The 13,096-nt window shown below is 57.0% G+C and overlaps 1 protein-coding gene across 2 annotated transcripts; it reads right to left on the bottom strand.

Moving 5' to 3' along the window:
- Positions 1-266: 266 nt before the first annotated feature.
- Positions 267-12,646, bottom strand: FBRS (fibrosin). 2 transcript variants are annotated; one of them, XM_065924652.1, is made up of 18 exons: positions 11,100-12,646; positions 10,627-10,806; positions 9,861-9,896; positions 9,714-9,743; positions 8,557-8,605; positions 8,165-8,465; positions 6,498-6,799; positions 6,087-6,292; positions 5,927-5,971; positions 5,613-5,708; positions 5,309-5,377; positions 4,498-4,527; positions 4,044-4,115; positions 3,613-3,733; positions 3,436-3,516; positions 2,515-2,598; positions 2,166-2,373; positions 267-2,069 (listed from the first exon to the last, which is right to left on the bottom strand). In XM_065924652.1, exons 1-18 carry the CDS (start codon positions 11,553-11,555, stop codon positions 1,490-1,492), a joined length of 2,946 nt encoding a protein of 981 aa, XP_065780724.1. In that variant the 5' UTR covers positions 11,556-12,646; the 3' UTR covers positions 267-1,489. The 2 variants fall into 2 exon arrangements, with proteins under 2 accessions (XP_065780724.1, XP_065780725.1); XM_065924653.1 differs by lacking the exons at positions 9,714-9,743; positions 9,861-9,896.
- Between the last annotated feature and the right edge of the window lie 450 nt (positions 12,647-13,096).

The following is a 13,096-nucleotide window of genomic DNA, read 5'->3' as shown; positions in this document are numbered from 1 at the left end:
TACATATAAGTGGACCTGTGCAGCTCAAACCTGTGTTCAAGGGTCAACTGGAATATGTAGTCCTCGCCGTCAAAAAGTATGAAAAACTTCACTGCCAAACACTCCAATCCAATCCCTCCAGAGGGAGAACAAATTGCCCAGGTGGGAAGGAGGGTAAAACCTTCATTAGGACATGGGCAGTATTGTCCTCATCCCTCCCTGACCACAGGACCCAGCCCAATACCCCCCAACGTGATCCAAACACACTCAAAGAGGAGCCAAGGGGCCTCATTGTAACACTCGTTTTTATATAAATATCTGCAAGTCATGTTACAGAATAAGCCCCACCGGGGAAAAAAAGTCAACGTTATGTTTTTGTTAAACCAACCCCTGCCTTCTAGGTTGGGCCCCAGCCTGGGGGCACCTGCTGCTTTGGGAAGGCTGGGGCTGCTGCCAAGAGGCTGCTGAAGAAGCTGCCTATGTGGCCCATCCCCAGGCCGACCCCCTTCTTTGGTGTGTGGTACATGGTGACCTTCTCTGGTCCCCCCCCTCAGCCTGAGGCAGCGTTCTGGGGGACGGGGTTCTGGAGGGCAGGGCCCAGGAATCCTGGGGGCACTTGGAATAAGAGTTGGGGGGGGAACCAAGCCACTAAGAGGTGGAGTATGAAGCTTAGAGGTTGCGCCTTTGGGGCACAGAGGTAACAGGAGCAGGTAGGGGGAACCCGGGCTGTCAGTCAAGCAGGAAGCATCTGCCCTTCTTTCTGGCCTAGGTACCCAGGTCCCTTCCCCTGTTGGTCCCCCTCCTTCTGGTCCCCGTATTCCCAGGAATAAGCCCTGGGTCCCTGCCTGTCCCCTCCCAGCTCTTCCCCCTTCAATTCCCCCTCCCCCCACAGAGAGGCCAGAGGCTAGGAACACAGCACCAGTCTTAGGATTTAATTAACCAGGAAGGGGGATTATTGGGAGGGGCACCCCTGTAAAAATGTACAAAAGGTCTGGGGGGCTATGTGGAAGGGGAGATAAATATGTACATGGAACCCCCCTTCCTTTAGCCCCTCCTCCCCCAGCCCTGAGAGGGCATGAGGACTTGGGTGGTAGGTGACGAGGAGGGGGGCACTTTGGCCTCTGGCTTAGTGAGCCCTTGGGGAGGCGGGCCAAGGGCCTAGGGGCCCTCAGAAGGGGTGATGGTGCACCTCAGGAGATCATGAGATGTGACCTCTGAAATGACCCCCACTCTCATGTACACACACGCACACACACTCTCTCAGACACACACACACACACACACACACACCTCTGTAGAGGTTTGTGACCTCTGCCCTCCCAGTGACCCCAAGGTCCAACTGATGCTTGATCTCATGGGGGTTGGGACTTCTGCTCCCAGATTCCATGACCTCAGAGGTGGCTGGTGAGGTCATGACCTCTGCCCTCCAGCCCTGGCTTGAAAACCTCAGCTCTAGGACCTTGTCAGAAGAAAGGGGGGATGGAGCTATGCCCCTGCCCCTCCCCTTTCCTCACCTGTCAGCCCGGGCTGGGCCAGGGGCCCGAGGAGGGGAACTAGGCCGGGGGGCGGGCACAAGCGGAGGTGGTGCCCCCAATAGGGCTCCTGGTGGGGTCTTGCTGAGAAGGTGAGGGGTTCCTGGGGCCGCAGTCGGTGGCGGCGGCGGAGCCAAGCGGCTGTAGAGCAGGGGATGGGTAGGCTCCAGACCGTAGAGGCGGGCAGCAGCCACAGCCCCAGGTCCAGTCAGCTCCTCACCCGCCTCGTAGAAGCGGGGCGGCCTAGCGAGGCGAGGGGGACCAGCCAACCAGGTTGGCTCCAGGAAGCCAGCACAGCGCTCTGGAGGACTAGGGCCCAGAAATGGGGGTGGCCGGGGCCTCTCAAACAGCAGGTGAAGGCCTTGGGGCCCGGTGGTGGCAGCAGCGGCGGCGGCAGCGGCGGCAGCAGCAGCAGCAGCGGCAGCAGCGGCGGCCTCTTCCTTCCGCTCCTCCTTTACCCGCACTGACTCCTTGGTGGGCCGGGCCCCTTCCTCGCCAGCCCGGGCCTTGGGAGTAGCAGGAGAAACTCGGAGCTGGGGCCGGGAGAAGGGGAGGTCCCTGGGGGAAGTAAGGAAGGAGAGGATGAAGGAGCTTAGAGGGATGGTGGGCGGGCAGGCAGAGGGCTGGGCAGGCTGGGAGCACATGAAACCACACCTGTCCTTCTCCTCCTTGGTGAGAGAGGGCTCCCTCCGCTCCACCGGCCGCTCCTTGTCTGAGCCTGGGGTCCGGGCAGCCTCAGGGGGACGGACCCAGGCAGGAAAGGCCAGAGGACTGCGGTGCAGGCGGCCCCATGGGTCTGGGGGGGAGGCGAAGGCTGGTGGGGCCCCTGGGCTTTCTTTCTGGGCAAAGACGGCGCCGGAGTCTAGACAGAGGACAGAGCAGAAGGTGATGGGAGCCAGGCGTGGTAGGGCCCACTCAGGCACCCTCCTGGCCCCCTGCCTGGGCACAGCAACCCACCACCCTAGCCTCCACTCCACCTCTCCCCATCCCCTCCAGCACTCACTGAATGTGGGGCTGCCCAGGCCTCCAAAGGCCCCGTTGGAGAGGGCAGCCAAGGAGGCGAAGCTTGTGGGACGCCCAAACGGATCTGTGGGAAAAAGGGGGGGGACGGTCAGAGCACTGGGCAGCCGGCTCCGAGCAGGCATCATGGACTGGCAGAGAAGAGGCTGGTCAGCAAGCAGGCCCTGGAAAGGTACTGAGGTTTAATGTGCAATGTGTTGTTTAATGGCATAAGTTCCATGAGGGAGGCGGGATCATTCCCACTTAAGGATGATGAAACAGGCTCAGAGAGGTGAAGTGACTTGCCCATCAATGGTCATCTAACCGGGCTTCTGACTCCAAGGTCAGGCTCTTACCCCACATTCCCCTACACCCGCCACCCAGGCTAGCTCAACAGCCAGCCACTCACCTGAAGAACCTCTGCTAGCTGCCTCCCACCTGCATGCAACTGAACCCTGACTTTGTGTGTATGTCACATGGCCAGTGAGAACACCTAACTTGCCAGCTAGGGAAATCTCACAATTGCCTCTTCTAGAACACCTTTCCCTGGGCCAGCCGGCTCAATTCCTCCTTGTTCATCCAAACTAGGATAAATCTCCCCAAGAAGCTGACCGAGACCACTGGGAGCCAGGGACCATGCTGCACAGCCTTCCTCCACAAGCCTCTCCCCCTACCCCTGGCTATTTCAGACAGTGACTGAGCTGGCGGGGACTGGTGATGACTCTGCCCTTCGACATCCCATTTTACAGATTGTAAGATCAAGGCTCAGAGCAGGGAGAGTAACTTGCTCGAGGTCACAAAGCATGTGAACCCAGGTCTACCCTCCATTCTAGTTGCCTCTCAGATCTAATTTCAATCCCCCGCTTAACACCTCCAAGAAGTCAAGGTCAAGGCCTGGATTGCCCAACATGCCCTTGGCTCTTACCAATGTGGGTGCTGGGACTCAGAAAGGGTCCGTGGGCCCCGGGAGCTGCCGTGAAAGGGTTGGCTGCAGCATGGACGGCACCTGGGGCAGAGAGGCAGATGAGGCTGAGTGTGTGCAAGGTGGGCCTCGGGCTACAGGTGGGCACCCTCAGGCCCAGAGAGGGCTGGCCAGACTCACCAGTCGCAGTGAAGAGGGAGGCGGCCGAGTGGGAGAGCTCCTGCCCAGGGGGCAGGGCCCCATAGGGCCCCGGAAGGCAGGGCAGGAGGTCGTTCCGAAAGTCAAGCTTGTGGGAGTCGCCCTGCATGGGACAGGGAGAGGGGCAGTGAGTGAGGTGGCAGGTGTGGTCCCGCTCTTGCTCTTCCACCCTGAGGCCCCCTCCGAGAGCTGGCTGGTGCCAAGGGAGGACTAGCGTGGGCCTCTGCCTCTCTCCAAACCTTCTCTGACCACCCCCCAGTTAGCCTGAGAACTTAGTACTGACTGTGGAATTGCTCACGCAGTGACCAGGAACAGGAGAGGATGTTTCTGGCCAAGATTCTGCCAAGCTCCACTGAAGGCAGACGCCTAGAGCTTAGGCAGGCCCGCTCTCCCCAGCCCTCCGGCCCCAGTACCTTCATCTTTTCCTGGTGTCTCAGGATCATGTAAGCCACACGCACGTGCATGGCACACCACTTCCCTGGTTTCTGCCGCCCCAGAAGGATGACCAAAGGGAAAGGGAAGGAAAGAACATTCACTCATCACCCACTCCAGACCTGGCCCTGGGCCCAGCCTCGCCACACAACATCCCCACTTGTCAACCCCTACAAGTGAGGGGTTAGGACTAGGTTCATTTCACAGCCTAGGAAACTGAGGCTCAGAGAAAGAAACAGTCTTGCCCAAGGTCCCACGGCCTTCTGTGTGTGTACCCAGGCCTGCAGTTTGCAAGCCTTTCGTTTCCTGCTGTTCCATCTGGCTGCCTCCACGTCTTGGGCTTCTGGCTTATTCCCAAGCAAGACCCACCCCTCAAACAAACACACTGATGCCAGCCCCCAGCCTCATGCAGCCTGAGGTCCTCACCAAACTCACCCTCAAAGGTGGCCGGAAATGGTCAGGGATCTGGGAAGGGCAAAGCAGAGATTGGCGGCAGTTCAAACCTGTTTACTGACCTGGGTACCTCATCTCCACAGTCCCCAATGTCCCGCCCACCCAAGCACCTCCCTAAGACCTTGTGTGGCACACTCAAACCCTTCCTTTTCCCCTTTTCTCCCACTCCGGGCATCTCCTTTCCAGCACCAAGTTACTGAACCTGGCCCCAAGGAGATGCCCTGCCTGGAAGGCTGTAGAATGGGTTAGTGGGCAGGCAGGTTTCTCAGAGAAGAGTAGCTCTCTGATTGACAGCTTCATGTATAATGAAGATCTGCTTAAGATTCCTTTAGAAAAATACCTTTCCAATTGTTAAAGGAAGCTGGAAAACCTCTGGTCTAGTCTCTTGTTTAGGAAATACATCCTATGCTTTTCACGATGTTCCTGGAGCCCTGGGCTTTAAGGCAGCTGCCCATGTCTCATCACAAAGGGGCAGCTTATCTTTTCATTAAGGACAGAACTTCCTGGTATGATGTCATTTGAAAAAAAAAAGAATGCTGTGACTTAAAAAAAACCCTGAAAACCCTCATAAAAACTACTGTCCTAATAATATTATTTCTGGGGCAACTTCACAAAATTCCTATTCCTCATGCCTGAGAAAGCCTTCACCAACAGAAATTCCCTCTCCTCAGATTCTCAGGGATACCGCTGATCACATATTAAAGGGAGGGATCAGGGGGTCACTCTCAAGTCAACACTGCTCTCCCTCAACAGATCTTCGAGCTCCCCGAGGAACTGCCTTGACCCCCCTCACCTGTGTCCCCTTTTGGGGAAGCCCGCTCGGCACTGGCCCCAGTCGTGGTGGCAGCTCGGGGTTCGTGCTCTGAGAAAGGGGAGTGGAGGGATCAGTCAGAGGAGCTGATGCCAGGCATAAAAGGGGGCTAGAATCAAGCTGGGGGCTGGGACGGGGAGGGAGTACGGCTTTGAAGAAACCTGATCTACAGGGTGAGGGTAGGAGGAGGGGCGTGGTCTGGGGGAAAGAGAAGGTACATGGTTCCCGGGGTGTCTGGGTTTGTAAGGGGTGGGAAGTGGTGGTGGTGTCTGGGTTGGGAGCTCACCTTGGGCTGGAAGGCCCCCTGCAGGGAGCCAAAGGAGACAGCCGGCGGGAGGCCCGGAGGGAGGCCGGGCACTGCGGGAGGGAAGGCCGTGTACGGCTGCAGAGAGAAGGGGACTGGTCCAACTGGGGGTGGAGGTGCAGCCCAGGTCTGGTCTGCTCATCGGTCCCCTGGCCTCCACCCTAGACCCCCCACCTCCCCCAGGGAGCTCTCCCAGGCTCAAGGCTCTTGCTTTGAAAGCTGAAGACTGGACCCCCACAGTCAGGGCCACACACACTGATAATATCCATGCCCACACACCACACACACACACTCACATTATGCCGGAAAAGGCCTTCCATCTTTCCTGGATATTTCTCAAACTAGGGAAGAGAAGGGAAAAGTAAGCTGCCAGCCAGGAACTCAGGCTTTCCCCTGGAAGCCACACCCTCCCCCCTAGGTCTCTGAGCCTCATCACTGGCCCAATGAGGAGCTCACCATATGGGGGCCGTGGGGTGGCAGCAGGCCCGGGGGGTAAGGGGTGAAGTGCTGGTGGGTGTGCTGGTGGGTGTGCTGGTGCTGGTGGTTGTGCTGGTGGAACTGGAAGGCCAGGGGCCGGGCTGAGCCCCCTGCCCCCACCACCTCGGGGCCACCCTGGGCATTCAGGTAGCGAGAGTTCAGGTCCTGGCCGATCAGGTCCTGCTCTGTGGGAGGGGAGGGGGAGAAGGCTTTAATATCTGTAGCCACCATGGCAGCCTCCTTGGGCCCGGGTGACTGGCCTTCCCTTCGGGCCTTGGGCCACTCCCTCCTCAAGCCCTGCTGCCTGCTAAGGTCCAGATGCCCCGAAGTCAAACGGGCCCAAGCCCAGGGCCATGGCCCCCCGCCCCCCGGCCAGGATCCCAAACTCACCAGAAAGGGCGTTAGCGGCTGAGGCCCCAGGGTGCCCTGGCACCTGCAGCAGGGGTGGGGGTGGGGGCAGGGTGGGGCCAGGGGAGAACAAGGAGGGGTGGTGGGGTGGTGGGGGGGGCCGAAGCCCAGGAGTGGGGAAGCTGTGGGTGGATAAAGGCAGGGGCAGTGAGGGCGTCGGGGGCCGGTGGGTGAGCTGCGCGGACGAGGAGGAGGCAGATGAGGAGGAAGAGGACGAAGAGGATGATGAGGGGGGAGGTTGAGCCACGGGAGGGGCCGGGGCCTTGGGGGGCGGCCGTGAAGAGCTGGGGAGAGAAGTGGGGAGATGAGTGAGGGGCTGGGAGGTGCCATCTCTGACGGGAGGGGGTCAGAAGCCTGGGAGATACCTTGACCCTGGTTCTCCAACATGGAAGGTGGTAGAACCCGGCCCCCAGGACCCCTACCCCCACCCAGGGAACCCATCCTCAGACGGAGGTACCTCCCACACCCAACAACCCCCCCCTCCTGTCTCTTCTTCCACACAGCTGCCTCTGACGCCTCTGGTCCTTCCCTTTTCTGACTCAATCACAGCACAAAACATATCATTCACTTTGACGCTTAATTACAACAGGCCACCTGGGTTCCCACCCGAAGACAGTGGAAGCAGCACTGCGCTAGTCTGGTGTAGGAGTCAGGAGGCCTGAATTCTAGGCCCATCTTGCCATTAACACCCTGGGTGACCTTGAGCAAGTCACTGCCTCTCTCTGAGCCTTAGTTTTCTCAATAAGGGAAAAAATGATAATGATGATAACAGTAACAACAAAAATTGCATCAATCATAGAAGTGTCATTAATTCTTACCCTTTAGTGAGCACTTACTGTATGCCAAGTGCTGTCATCTGTTTTATATGCTAATCCAAGTCCCCAACATTCCAGATCACCTTCCCACCTGCTGCCGCATCCCTGGGACCCCTTGTACCGTTTACTTCTTTAAACTTAACTCAGTTTCTTTTTCACTTGGCCTCACCAAAGAGCAATGTGTAAAATTAAGGGGCTGAGGTACTACTTGTATTTTTTTTTTAAAACACAACAAAGCTGAAAAAATTTTACTCATGTACCACCTAAATTCTCTCACACACCACTAACAAAAGAGTGTACACACTTTGGGAAACACTGCATTAACTCATAATTAATCCTCACAACAGCTTTACAATGAAAGTACTATTATTATTTCACTTTATAAAAAGAAGAAATTGAGGCTCAGAGAGATTAAGTGACCTGTCGAAAATCACACAGCCATTAAGTGGCAGAGTAAGAATTAGAATCCAGGTCTGAATGACACCAAAGTCAGCACTCTTAGTCATCATGTCAGCATTTCCCAAAGTATGTTCCAAACAACACTATTCCTAAGAAATGTGCCTTGCCAAAAAAAAAAAAACCAACTTAGGAAATAAAATTGGGAAACGGCACAAACTGGATTCCTCTGCAAGTGAATGTATGAAGGGTTCTGAAAAGTCCTGTAGTAATCTCTTTAAATCTGTCCCACAGTATCTCTCAAACTTTTTAGCCCCCAAATCCCTTTTCAAGTGATATCCCACAGGAAACAACCCATGTCCCCAGACACAGAATGCAGGGGTTGGCACCAAAACGACCAGGTCTTTCCAGACCCGGCCAGACCCCCCACTCACTCACCTGCCAGTGCTGAGGTCCAGGCTGCTGCCATAGGGGGAAGTGCGGAGGCCAAAAGGCGAAACCCGAAGCTGCAGCTGGGGCTGGGGTGGGGGTGGCAGACTGGGGGCGGCCGGCAGGGGTGCAGGGGGTGAGACAGGAGGCCGAGGGGCTGGTGGAGGCGGTGGTTCCTTTGGGGGGAAAGGCACTAGCAGCGGGTCGGGCCCTGGGGGCTGTTCCTGGCTCCGCTCCAGGCCCGACACTTTAGGGACTACGGAGAGTTTTGCTTCACAGTTCCCATTGAAGGCGCCGTGGGGGCCCGAGGCTGTGAGGGCAGGACGGCAGACATACTCAGTTAAAGACCATGCTCAACCAGTTTCCCTCCCTTGTCTCCAACCCCAGCCCTTGGGACCAACCTTTGCTGGTTGAGACAGTAAAGGACGGGTCGAGGTCATCATCGGAGACCTGAGGAAGAAGGACAGGGACACAGTCAGGTTCTGGTCAGGTCAGGCCTTCACCCAGGAAGGCCAACAGCCTCTGGAGTTGGCTAGGCACTGGTAGTGGTGACAAGTCTATTCCATCAGCTTAGCTGAAATCCACCAAAGACTGTGGGCTCTAGGAGGCCCTATGCTCGGAGAAAAGGGTAGGGCGACTAAGCCTGAGTATCTGATAGGCCAGGAAGACTGAATTGAGGCAGTACTGAAGTTAACAGAGAAACAGGCAAATTAAGGCAAAAATGTCAGATATCACTAACTGCTGGCCCAGACTGTCTACCAGGCTTACAGATATGTTTGGTCCATAAATATCAGCAAAAGTTTTAAACTAACTGCGAATACTTAGAAATCTGGAGATTCTTCATAAAAACTCAAGGTTCAGGTTCTCTTGACAATGGGCTCCCACTCTCCTAATAGTGCCCGATCAGATGGACAAGGGCTATTTGTTTCACCACAGAAGTCCCTGTCCAGTCAACTTTTTATACTACAGCAAGACACACATCAGGGAATACATGTTTAGTTACTGACAGAAGAGCATCAACTGCCAGAACACACTTTCAAAGTTAGCACATCAGCTCTAAGGACAAAATGAAACACACCTTTATAGCATATGTTCTTACACTGTGCACAATAGTTCAGCGTCCTCACTGCCGTGACTATGGTCTACAGACTCTAATCTATAGGAGCAGACGCTAATCTATAGGAGCAGACTAATAACCAGCAGGAAGAACCAACTGGGTTCCATAGCCACCCTGGGTTTCCGTGGAGAACCACTGGTATCTCCAAGCGCTTTGGAAAGGATAGCACATAGGCCTTTGATTCTTTGGTCAATTGGCTCCAATTACCAAATAAAACTTGTCATTTACTTTCTTAATCCCTGCCCCCACCCTGCCCACCTGCCCCAGGCATCCTCCCCAAAAATCTATTTCTGGCTCAACTTAACTCACCTTCCCCACATAAGGGAAGGCTCTATCTGCTGCACAAGGAGACCTTTAAGGCACAGTTCATTTTTTTTTTTTGGCACAGTTCATTTTATGAGCTGTACTACTGCCCACCCAAAAAGTTCTAGCCCCACTCACCCTCTCGTCCAGATCACTTTCTGCATCACACTGGGGAGAAGGAAAGACAGAGGTGTCACAACAGGGAAGAGAAGGGGGGCCCAAGGTCAAGGGGAGTTTCAGACGGGAGTGAACGGGGAGGGGCCTGTACAGGTGGAGAGCACTTACTATGTATCCAGCTTCCAGGGAATGACGGGAGGAGGCCTGAGAAAGACCAGAGTCCAGAGGTAAGGGAGGCCGGCTGGCAGGCCTTTGGATTAGTCTAAGCTCCCTGGCAAGGCGCCGAAGGCCCCTCACGACATACTCTCTGTCTCCTTCTGGTCCCCACCCAGTCCCCACTGCTCTGGCAACTTTTCAAATCTACCAGATTCTCACATCTCTGCGCTTTTGCCCAAAACAATTAGCCCTATTTCCCTTCTCAGCAAACTTATGACTATCCTTCAAGGCCTGACTAAGACATCCCAGGGGGCTTTCCCTAACCACAACCCTCCTCCCATCCCCCAGGCAGAATGAGTGGCTTCCTCATGTGGGTTTCTGCAGCATCTCTCCCAGATCTCTACCTTCTGGTGCCTCTCAAGTTTTGGTCTAGATGTTTGCTCAAAGATTATTCTTTCCTACTAGACTAACATTGACTTGAAAAGGTATGCAGAGACAATATCTAATTTATGATTCAACTATGTCCTTTTGATACATCTCTTGAATTATCAATATGTTCGAGGCAGACCCAGTATCAGCCAAAAGCGGGCAAGTCTGACTGTGGACATGTCTTTATCAGTCCGGGATGGGGCAGTGGGAGCTCAAATATGCTCTGCCTTTCTCTTTGTCCTTAGAGACTGGGGTCACTTCACCATGGGTAGCAGCACCGCTGACAGAAAACGGATCTATGTGAAGAATATTCAGCTCAGAGTTTTAAAAGGATCTGGGACAAGCTCACCTCTTTCCTTCTCCGCTTATTGGGCCATTTTCGGGCCCGATCCCCAGAGGGCCGACCAGGCTCTCGATCAGAGCTGTCCCCTGGTTCCCCAGTTGCCCCACTGGAGCCCCCCCTCTTCCGCTTCCCAGAATGCTTCATCCGATGTTCCAGTCGCTCTGGGGGCTGAAGAGACGCATCCTTCTGTGGAGGAGGAGGTGGGACTAAAGTACATGGTAGAGAAAGGAAAGCTCCCCACCTCTCTGGGGGTGACCAAGCTACCAAAGTGGCTCTCGGGCCCAGTAACCTGGTTGGTCCCTGGAGACTAGCTCTACCTCCTCCCACCCCAGGGTGGGGCAGAGGCCTGGCCAGAGGAGCCGGTTGCTCTGGTTTGGGGTGCCAGCATTCCCCCCTCAACTCCACCCACTCCAGGCACCGTACCCTTCTCTCTGGCCCTCTGTAGCCCCCCAAAGGTCCCTAGCCCCAACAGGCCCCACCTGCAAGGCCTCAAGGCTGGCGAAGCTGGCGATGGCGAAGCCATCGATCAAGTCCTCCTCCTCTTCTTCCTCCTCCTCAGGCTCTTCCTCGGCCTCCCCATCGTCTGCGACCCCCTCCTCCTCCTCCTCGTCTTCCTCCCCGCGGCTGCCCGAGCCAGCAGGCCGCTTCCGAGCTCGGGGTCGCGGGGGCCGAGGCCTGGGACGCGGCCGCCGCCGTCTCGGGCCTCCGGGCCGCTCTCCAGACGAAGCTGACGACCACGGCCTGGCGGGCGGCGGCGGCGACGACGAGGACGAGGAGCCGCGCGGGGCGGCCAACAGGGCCCGGGGCGCGTCGCCGCCGGGACCTCGGCGGCGCCGCTGCTCCCGGTCTCGGTCTCGGCGCGAGCAGCGCCTCCGCCGCCGCTCCCCCTCAGTGGCCCAGCCCGGGCCCGGAGCCGCGGCCGCTGCCGTCTCCATGGCGACCGCCCTCAGCGCCGCATCCGGAGGCGGCGGGCCCCGGAGCGGCCTGTCCGCAGGCCAGGGGTCGCAGGCGCGGCGCTGCCGGCTGCACAGGGACGAGAGGGCCACGGCTTTCCCTTTAAAGCAGGATCTGCTAGCCCCGAGCGTGCCCCAAGGCCAAGGCCCAGGGAGCCGGCGCCGCCCCCGGGGCGACAAGCCCGAGAGCCCCCCCTGTGGGGCCGGCGGGGCCGAGACAGCGAAAACGGGGCGGCCGTCCCTTTAAGGCAAGGCCTCAAGTTGTCCAGTCCCTGACTCCTTTAAGACGACCCGACGGTGTCCGACCGGCCTAGTTCGGTGGCCGCCCCCTACCAGGGGTCGAGACAAGTCTCCCCGAGGAAGAGGAAGGGCCACCCCTTTAAAAGGGGCCGAAAGCTCGCCCCGAAACGTCGACCTCCCCTTTAAAAGTGCCTCAAGTCCTCCGGCTATAAGAGGCCACCCCTTTAAGGAGTCCAGGGTTCTCCAAAAAGCAGGCCGCCCCTTTAAGGGCTCGGGAGTTAGTTTCTAGTCCTCCACAAACGGCCACTTCCCCTTTAAGTAGAATTTAAAGGACTTCTTGCGTTGAGAAGTGGCGATGAGAATCCCCTACTCGCTCCAATTCTCCCAACAGCACAGTTCTCAATTTGTCAGCGTCTGTTCGGTGGCTTCCCCTTTAAAGGCTGGCGTTGTAGTCCGCCGAGATAGGTGGCCACCCCTTTAAGGAGATTTAAAGGGGCCTCTTCAAGGCCCAGCTCTTCCAGCCTCCGCCTCCGGTCGCCATGAAAGGCGCGAGATGGGGGGCGGGGCCGAGGGGGGCCAGCCCTCCAAAGCCCCGGATGTGAGGCAACGGTGACGGGTAGAGCTTGTCTGTCTGCCGACATAAAAGTCTCTTCCTTCTTTCCTCCGTTTCTGTCTGACGTTCGCCTTAAAGAATCCGGAACGGCTGCTGGGCAGCTGGGGAGCTCCAGCTCACCCTCCTGTCGTCTCCTTTGGAGTCTTGGGCCTCTTCTCCGCCAGGACTTCCCTGCCCCTCCTCCCTCTTCCTCCTCAGCCTACGCCTCCTTCCTCTCTCTGTCTCCTCCCACTTTCCGCCCCCTTCCCCTCACCCCCTCTACAGGCTTAGCCGTTGATAGGCTGAGAAGTGTACGTCAAGTCGAAGGGGCGGAGTCAAACGCGGGAGGGAGGGAGTGAGTAATATGTAACCGCCCTCAAATCATGGATTTGGTATACGTCAGATTAGCTCCGCCCCTCATCAAGTCTTGTGACTCAACTGGTTAGAAGTAGGTGCTTGGGGCGGTCCTCCAGGTGACCCCGCCTCTTCCTGCTCTTCGTTTATTGGCTACTCCTGACGACGTCTAGCCGAGGATCTGGATCTAGTGTGCGAGTCGTTGGGGGCAGTTGGCCGCTGGGTGGCGCGCGGCCGCGGAAGGACACTGTCGACTGCCAGTTGTCTTCTCTCCCTTTCTGCCGCTTGGCTTAGTCCACAGGCTGGCTAGCTTCTCGCGCACGCGCGTGATGCTACA

The sequence above is a fragment of the Muntiacus reevesi genome, chromosome 2, assembly GCF_963930625.1.
Source record: "Muntiacus reevesi chromosome 2, mMunRee1.1, whole genome shotgun sequence".
NCBI lineage: Eukaryota > Metazoa > Chordata > Mammalia > Artiodactyla > Cervidae > Muntiacus > Muntiacus reevesi.
This window is presented reverse-complemented; position numbering and strand designations above follow the sequence as displayed.

Coding starts and splice junctions, on each gene's coding strand:
- FBRS (XM_065924652.1), bottom strand. CDS start 11,555: ATGGAGACGGCAGCGGCCGCGGCTCCGGGCCCGGGCTGGGCCACTGAG. Junction 9,744..9,860: donor CCCTGGAAGCTGGATACATA/GTAAGTGCTCTC, acceptor CCTTCTCCCCAG/TGTGATGCAGAAAGTGATCT. Junction 6,800..8,164: donor CTGGACCTCAGCACTGGCAG/GTGAGTGAGTGG, acceptor TTCTCTCCCCAG/CTCTTCACGGCCGCCCCCCA.